Consider the following 9,877-nt stretch of genomic DNA (forward strand, 5'->3'; position numbering starts at 1 on the left):
TGATGTACATATATACGTTTGTGTACCCATTATTGAATGATTTTGTATTTAAGGTACTTAAACATTAATATTTTTTTTTTATTATTTTTAAATACATTATTATTTCTAGTATTTATTGATATTTTAATGAAATATAAAAAAACATGTGGTTAACCGCATAATAATGATGTAGGTAAAGAACGTGTGTTAAACACCATATGTATACTACAACTTACAAGAATTAAAATTCTCAAGCCCTAGGTATTTAAATATTTAAATATTTTCAAAATATTTCTATGAATTGTTAAGCCTTAAATATTTTCCTTGGTTGTGAACATGTATAAATAAAAAAAATGTTTAAAAAATTGCATGTATTAGTATCATGGAATTGCAACAATGTAAGCGAAGCGGAAAACATTTTTTTTCTCTATAGTGTTTAGCCGTTTAGGTATATTTCAAGTTGTTAGCCTCTACCACGATGTAGAGAAGATCTTTTCTACGTCGTGATGGCCTCTCCAATAATTATAGGTACCCAATATCCGCTAATAGTCCATTATAAATTATAAAAAAATAATATAATAATTCCAATATTTATGATTTATTTTTATCCGATATTATTATAAATTTACGGCATTTCTGTAGAAGCGGACAAGCCAACGACGCTCGTTACTGTAGCTACAAGGTCGTCTGACTTTCGAAAAATTGTCGACCGTTTGTTTGTGATGTCATAATATATTATAAACATACTTAAGCTGTTGTTGTGGCCAAATCCCCTTCTCCTGTTCCTGTTCCTATAATGTTTTCTGTTTCTATACATATGTTATGTTGCCGGGGTGCCCCACTCATTATGAGTTAATGTCAATATCCAAACTCTTAAAGTTTGAAAGTGGTTCTACATAAATCAAATATAAACTTAAACACGTTTAAACACATTTAATACCTACCTATGCATACTGTGATTAATGAATTTAATCTTTAATCATACATTTGTTTTAGTTGTGTGCTTCCTTTTTTTATGTTATAGATAGTATTCAAAGCAGTATTTGGCGGATTTGACAACATTTTAAGAGAAGAGGGGGAATTTTGCTACCATGGCACATAGAGATATGCGAGAAAAATTGTTTTCCACCTCTTATGATGTCATATAGGTACCTACTCTTTTATTGTTGTCCCCTTCTCCTGTTCCTGTTTCTATCACGTTGCTATACATGTCTATGCACAGGTGCGTATCATGTTTAAGACATTCGGACGTAGGTAATATAGGTATTAATGGTATTATGTTATATGATAATATTATGCACAAATGCACAATGCACATGCGCATTATGATACTCTTAATTTTTATGGTGCACATACTATTATATAATAATAATAGAACTACTATTTCAATATGATAGCCGATACCGAGGTATCTCCTATTCTGTTAATCTATGTAACCTATAATACAATTATTCTGTAACATAATATTATAATCTATTTATCTTTCGACTAATTCTCTTAGTTCTCGTCACAGATAATATACATATCTGCGGTTAATCTAGTATAATACCACGATCTTATACATATATATATATAAGACCGTGTATAATACTTTTATTATGGGAAAAAATGTTCAAGGGGGAGGGGGTTAAACACGCCACTGATAATAATAATATGGAAATATTAAATCAGATTTTTGCAATAGTATTATATCTAATGTAGTTAATATAATTGTAGCTATATATCCGTGATAGGTAGTTACTAATTACTAGTTAGCCAATTAGGATTCGTTCATTAGGCACATATCATTTTTGAACAGCGGAGTTACTTAATTAGTGATAACATTATCCGACGTGTTAAACACACGCGAAATGCGAATAGATTTTGTGAACAATTACCGTAAATAGGTAATAAATAATGTGTAAAACCAAAAATAAAACCCACTGGAGAATATTTTTCCCCCTTTGAAATTTTTTCTTATTAATAGTTTTTCTTCCATGTTACTCGAATAATTCTTATCAGAAATCGTCTTTTGTGTTTTTTTTTTTTATTAATCATTATTCACTTTACGGGTGCCTAGTAGAATATTTAATTAACCACTACGCTCACTAGGTACATTATAATTTATTAATTGTGTCCCGTTTAACACTTTAGCAAAACACTTTCCAACCGTATACGACCGTCAATGCCGTTTTACCTAGATGTAATAGGCTCGCAGTGACGTCGAGTTCAGCTGAGAGCAGAGTTGTTTCGTGTATTTGGGATTTGGATCATCGCATTACAAAAACAACACTGCACTTGTGTGTTATCATGTATGTAAAACGCGCCTAAGTGAGGACTGAGAACGTCTTATTGTGCCTGGTGGACTTGGAGCTACAACGATTGCGCTACGCAAGATGGGCAGCTGCTTCAGTTGTCAGAGGGGCTCGTCCGGCAAGAAGGACATGACGGGCTCGCCTTCCAACGCTGGCAACAGCAAAGACAACATATTGCCAGCCGTGCCCAACGTGCCCATTCAGAATATGCCACCCCACGACAACATACGTGAAGTCAGGAATGGACCGATGCCGCCGGTTCCCGACCAAGAGCCTTCTAATGCGACGAATGCATCGGCAAAAATATTTGTAGCCCTCTATGATTATGACGCACGCACCGATGAAGACCTCAGTTTCAGGAAGGGAGAACATTTGGAAATTCTGAATGATACTCAGGGAGATTGGTGGCTAGCCAGGAGCAAAGCTACCAAGCAAGAAGGTTATATCCCTTCTAATTATGTTGCCAAATTGAAGTCTATAGAGGCTGAGCCGTGGTATTTTGGCAAGATCAAAAGAATCGAAGCTGAGAAAAAACTGCTATTGCCAGAAAATGATCACGGAGCATTTTTAATAAGGGATTCTGAAAGTAGAAGAAATGATTACTCTTTGTCTGGTGAGTCAATTGAACATATTTCCTATATTATTGGTAGGTTCATTACCTACCTGCCTACATACCTAGATTCATCTACTTTAAATTAACACAATGCAACTTTTATTGAGTACTTTAGTAAACAAGTTATATTTTTGATGGCTTTGGTTTATGTTTATTAAATATTTCAAAAGAAAATAATACTCAAGATGTAGGTTACCGAACCTATTTATTTAAATTCTAGCATTCATTAATGTTAACAAATATAAACCTTATATAGGAAGGTATTATTTTATAAGCATTTGATTATGATACTTTTATATAATGCATCAAGTTTTTTTTACAAATACCTTCCATGCTTAACAATAATAATTTACTTAACTGAATCAACTTTTATAAAAAAACCCTACATTAAGTACTTGTTAAAATTTTAGGAATCTAGTGACAATTGGCAATTGGATGTCTCAATAAAAGTAGGTACCTACCTAGTTGTTTATTTAAATATAGGTAGGTAATCAGTTTTTTTAAAAAATGAAAATTCATTTAAAAAATTTTTCTCATGCATATTAATGAGAATTTAATGTATTTTAGTCAAGTAGGTATTTTGTTTCTTGGTTGATACATTTTTCATAAACATATTATAATCGACTGTTGATATATTTACATATACCTATATTTATTATATGCACAATGTACATGTTATTATAAAATAAAATATGTAAAAAAAATCATAATGATAATATTATATTATAATATATATTTTAGCTAATTGGTTAATATCACATTTTATGTTTTCCAATGTTTTTTATATTTTGGTACCTAAGTAAATATTTTTTTCTTTGATTATCTATTTACCTCATATATTTATAAACAAGAAAATTCAAGGTCCAAAATGTTATTAGGTATTATTGTTATTTGAAATTGTTTTATTTATTAAATGATTTTTCAAGGGATATTCCTATTAATAATTCACAGTTAATATTATTAAGTATATATAGTATATACTAGTACTAATTACTATCTAGGATGGTAAAATAAAAAAAATTATTTTAAATTTGTGTAAAGTCCTGTATTATGCTAAATAAGGAAAAGTGTCTGGATTAGGAGCTATTCCCTTCAGTGCACTTCTGTAATGAGTTAATGTAAATATCATCTTTCAAAGTTTGAATGTGGTCCTATGTAAAATATAAACTTGAATACATTTAAACATTATATGATAGTAAAATTATATAATATTGAATTATGTTGTACTTGTGTGTTAACTTACTTTTTATCGTATATTCATATACATTATGTACATTTACTATAGTTCGCGATGGTGATACTGTTAAGCATTACCGAATCAGACAATTAGACGAAGGTGGATTCTTCATTGCTCGGCGGACAACCTTTAGAACTCTACAGGAATTAGTAGAGTACTACAGTAAAGATGCTGACGGTTTATGTGTCAACTTACGTAAGCCTTGTGTACAGGTAATATTTCATTTTTTAATTAAAAAAAAATCTACAAGACATGGATTTTTTTGGATAAAATACTTAATCTATCACAAACCTGCATTATTCATTCTGATGTAATCAAATCATTTTTACTGTCCACACACTTAATTTATTTAGTACATTTATTGATTATTATAGAATTTAAATAGGTTTACAATATTGATATATAAATATAAAAATGAATGTTAGTCTGATTGTTTCTTTGTACTCTATATACTCAAGACGGGCCTGTTTTCTATAAAAGTTATATCAATATATAATAATATATAATATATTCAATAAATAATATCTTAGAGACTCAAGAAGTGTTTGCGTCTTAAGAGGACGTGATACCCGCATGTGTTGTCTTCGTCTTACAAGTGCGTACCATAGCAAATTTTACGCTCAGCAGAACATGTGTAGCTCCGTTAGTTTAAAAATTAGTGCGAATTGACCTCTTATAAAATCTAAAGGTAAGATTATTATCTAGTAAACCTCATAGTTTTTTTTTTAATTTTAATTTTAATGCGAGTTATGAGTATTTTAAGATATATAAAAAATTTACAATTTTAAAATACTCATAACTCGCGTTAAAATTAATATATAATAAAAAACCTATGAGGTTGACTAGATAATAATCTTACCTTTAGATTTTATAAGAGGTCAATTCGCACTAATTTTTAAACTAACGGAGCTACACGTGTTCTGCTGAGCGTACAATTTGCTATGGCACGCACTTGTAAGACGGAGACAACACATGCGGGTATCACGTCCTCTTAATTGAACTTCTATATGGTTATATGCTGCCATAGGATGGCTCACACTTATATTTTTGACTTACGTAAATTCAATTTATTTATTTAAATGGTTGCCATATAGTAAAATAGTTTTGATTGGATATAATTTTCTATACCTATTGTATTATATTTTATCATTTAGGCAAATAAAGCTATTCCATATAGATGTAAAGTGAATAACGACTTTCAGTTATTATATCTTGGAAGCGAAGTGTGTGATTGAGGTTATATACTGAAAAAATACTCGACCAACTTTGACAAAAAACAATTGATAATAACTCAACTGAAATAAAACAGAAATGAAAGATAGATGAATTGATATTTGGCTATAAATAATTATACAGATAATATTAGTTTGATTACCTTTATCATAAGGTTACATTTATGCAAATTCATAGTTAATGACCAATTGGCACCAAATTTTGCTCTTATTATTTGGGATCCTGGGTAGATTGTATAAGTATAAGAAAAGAAGCCACGGTTACAGGTATTATATTTAAAAGGTAAAGTAAGTGACTGAGATTTATGGAATTAGAAAATACTCAACCAATTAAAACTTATAGGATTATTCTTTGTGTTAATTTTTTTTGATTTTTAGTTTTTATACATTATAAATAATTAAAAAGTGTTCATGATTTTGACTTATTTTGTTAAAATTCTAACTTCATAAAATATTTTTTTTATAAAAATGTAACACACATGAAAAATTGTGATCACTCATAGGTTAACTTTTTTACTACTTTAAGTACAACTTTTAAGGAATCTTGTATTTAATTTCAAGCATTTTGCTACTTTTAATTGTTCATTACTTCATTGGTTGGATTGTGAATAGATTTTGGTTTTAAAATATAAGTAAACAAATGTATATTTAAATAAATTTGGATAACTATTATTAACAGTAACCAATAATCACTTCTAACTACAAAAACTATAGCGGTTATTTGTTTTTCTCTCCTGATTTAGGTGTTCTAAATAACTTTTAAATATAATTAATAAATAATCAATGTACCTAAATGTATGAAATTATGGGCACCATTAATATGTTAAATATGAAAATTACTTTTATTTTTTTGATAGGTTGAGAAACCAGTAACTGGTGGTTTATCCCATAGTACAAGAGACCAGTGGGAAATTGATAGATCTTCTTTGAAGTTTGTCAGAAAATTAGGACATGGTCAGTTTGGCGAAGTTTGGGAAGGCTTGTGGAATAATACAACACCTGTTGCTATAAAAACATTGAAGACTGGTAAATTGCAATTATATTGATTTATATTTTATATAATAAGTTAATGAAAAAAAAAAAATGTTTTATTTAACTTAGGTACAATGGATCCCAAAGATTTCTTAGCTGAAGCCCAAATTATGAAAAAACTCAGGCATACCAAATTAATTCAATTATATGCTGTTTGTACGATGGAAGAGCCAATTTATATTATCACTGAACTTATGAAAAATGGAAGCTTATTAGACTTTTTACAAGGTATTCTACAATATATTTTTTTAAATTGTTCATATATTTGATATAATACTTAATTGTAACTTATAAATAGGTAAAGGACGTGGTTTGAAACTCCAACAATTGATTGATATGGCAGCTCAAATAGCGTCTGGTATGGCTTACCTTGAATCTCAAAATTATATTCATCGTGATCTTGCTGCTAGGAATGTTCTTGTTGGAGAGAGTAACATTGTGAAGATCGCAGATTTTGGTCTTGCTCGTCTTATAAAGGTTAAGGTTCTGAAAACTAATTATTGTTGTATAAAATGTTAACATTTTTTTTTTCAGGAGGATGAGTATGAAGCAAGAGTTGGTGCTAGATTCCCTATCAAATGGACTGCGCCAGAAGCTGCTAATTATAGCAAATTTTCTATAAAATCTGATGTATGGTCATTTGGAATTTTACTCACTGAGCTGGTTACCTATGGGCGAATTCCTTACCCGGGTAAATATTAATATATATTCAGTTTTTGAAAGATTGTACCTTTTTATTGAAATTACTGGTTAATTTTAGGTATGACCAATGCTGAGGTATTGCATCAAGTTGAGCATGGTTACCGAATGCCAATGCCACCTAATTGTCCTACGGCATTGTATGACATTATGTTAGAATGCTGGCATAAAGATGCAATGAAGAGACCAACATTTGAAACACTTCAGTGGAAACTGGAAGACTTCTTCACAATGGAGGGGTCTGAGTATAAAGAAGCATCGGGTTACTGAGATCACGCCCGCCTCTCGGAGTGGCCTATGCAACAGGCCATCGCTCTACGCGGTGCTAATCCCCAAGCAGCCGCCATATATATGCAACATGCATCTGCGGTTTATCACGCACATAGACATCAACTACATCATTTGCACAATATTTATCATTAACACTGCTAGATACATCTTTGACCATCATTACTTTTGGTAAGTCATAAATATTTATAACTTATCAGTTTCTTATTTCTTTTTTTTTGAAGTTTTTATTAATGAATTGTTTTTAAACTATTTAGTTGTAGATAACCTTTTAATTTTATTAGATACTGTTATTCTATTCAACATTAGATTGTAAACTTAGGTTAAATTATTTTTTATATCTGCCAACATGCTTCATCTAATTTGTACTTTTTTTTCATTTTTATCGATGTTAATAAGTTCTATTTTTTTATAACACAGTGAGTAATATTATCTCTGTATGTATAACCATAAACATAGCTCAAAGAAACCTTGTACAAGAAAATTTAATTTAGTGATGTTGTTCCTGAATCAGTAAACTGTTCCCTTCATTGTGTAATATTTTAAAACTGTGATTGTTGTATAGTTCATATGAAATTCAGAGAACTTGTGTATTATATCTAAGGACAATGCATCTTTTTATACTCTGGGTATATAATATATATTATGTTTTATTATAACAGGTGTATTTTTACCTGTTTATAAAATAATATATTGTAAGTTGGTACAATTTTTAAATTTATTGTTCAATTCATTAATTTACTAGTTCTTTGTTCAATAGTATTAAAAGTAATGTCTATTTGTGATCTGCAATGTCAATTGTTAATCTATTTTTAGTGAAAATTGAAATATGTTAAATATTTGTTTTGTAGTTATTCTAAAAATGAATTAATACAAATTACATTCAGTATTAATCAAATAATAAGAAATCTGTTCATTTAAATGTATTTAATATAATTAATAACTTTCTATGATAATGCATAGTTATTAGTTATTACTAATATATTGATAAGAAATAATATTAAATTAAATATTTTATAAATAGTTTAATTTACTTCTTTGATAGTATTTCATATCGGTTGTTGTCTTGTAATTTCTAAGCATTGTACCAATCACAGTTTGTTTTAATTATTTCAATCACAACTATTAAATTCTTCTGAATATTTTTGATAAAATATTTAGATTATGCATAGTAATATTAATTTTCCATTTACTGTTTATATCACGATAGTTATTATATAATGTATCCTTTTTTACTTCATTTTCTTTGTTATTTTTTCTACCATATTATATTTTCTACATTTTTTTTTATGACTCACAAAAATAATTTTGTTAAGTACAAAACCAAAAACCCAAAAGATGTTCTAAACTACTATAACGAATTAACACAAAATAAACAACCCAGTGTTCATATTTTCAGAGCGATTTCGAGAGGTTAACGTATTATTCTATAATACTAATAAATAATTAATATTAAAAAAAAAAGTTGTAAATAAAATAAATTTGTTCTCATCATGAGTTTTTTTATACTAGGAATACATTCAAAAGTTGTTATTTAATGTTTTGTATTTTTGCATGCATACTAGAATAGAATATTGTAACATTTAGATAAATCGAACAAAAAATTCTTTTTTTTACCTTTTATAAACTCATATACCTATGTTCATTTAATTATTATTATTATTATTATTAATTTTATTTGTATTTTCTAGTTCCTTACATTTTATTCATTTACAAACTTGTTAACATGTATATTCCAAAATTTTAATATGTATATGTATATGTTAAAAAAGACATCTTTTTGCAATCTTAATGACAAATTACCTAATTATTATTATTATCATCATTGTTTTATGTGTATATAATTTCTAAACATCTTATTATAAAAAAATATTAGTATTATATAGCCTAAACTATTAATCATTATTATAGGACATTTATTAAAAATAAAGTTTTACCTATAAGTCTCGTAATTTTTTTTTTAGATTGCCTGTTCCCAAATTTTTTATTTAAGCCTAAAAATAAAAACAATTTTCTTATGTCCTTTATGAATAATAATAATAATAATGTAATAAAATAGGTTAACTATTTTATACTTTAATTTTGCATGCATAAATTTGTGTGTATCAGTGACAAAAATCTACAAATTATACAATACAAAATAGTTAATGTGAACAATGCACAATATATACAATACAAAATTGTAATTCGAGTGAATATAAGTATATTTACTCCATGTCTCAAGTATTCGTGCCTCCCAAGGGAATTGGGCGTGACACAATTTGTGTACCGCTGATCAAGTATATTATTTTTCAAGAGATTATTTGATATCTGAATCCAATTCACAGTACTATATTTGAATTTGTTTTAAAATGTTAATTATTTTCAAGTTCTATATGTACCTGCACATACATTTTTTTAATGGTATAGTTTGAGAATTATATGTATTTTTTGTCATAATATATTTTTTTCCCCAAATGTTGACACAACTTTTTTTGAAGCATGTTCAACAGTGTTATTGAAG

At 28.3% G+C, this 9,877-nt stretch overlaps 1 protein-coding gene across 1 annotated transcript; it reads left to right on the forward strand.

Annotated features, from left to right (window-relative positions):
• Positions 1–2,014: 2,014 nt before the first annotated feature.
• LOC111027835 (tyrosine-protein kinase Src42A) lies at positions 2,015–8,143 on the forward strand. The gene is made up of 7 exons (XM_022306288.1): positions 2,015–2,886; positions 4,172–4,335; positions 6,213–6,381; positions 6,457–6,615; positions 6,686–6,864; positions 6,922–7,078; positions 7,148–8,143. Exons 1-7 carry the CDS (start codon positions 2,355–2,357, stop codon positions 7,354–7,356), a joined length of 1,569 nt encoding a protein of 522 aa, XP_022161980.1. The 5' UTR covers positions 2,015–2,354; the 3' UTR covers positions 7,357–8,143.
• Positions 8,144–9,877: the final 1,734 nt, after the last annotated feature.

This window comes from Myzus persicae, unplaced genomic scaffold (assembly GCF_001856785.1).
Source record: "Myzus persicae strain clone G006 unplaced genomic scaffold, MPER_G0061.0, whole genome shotgun sequence".
NCBI lineage: Eukaryota > Metazoa > Arthropoda > Insecta > Hemiptera > Aphididae > Myzus > Myzus persicae.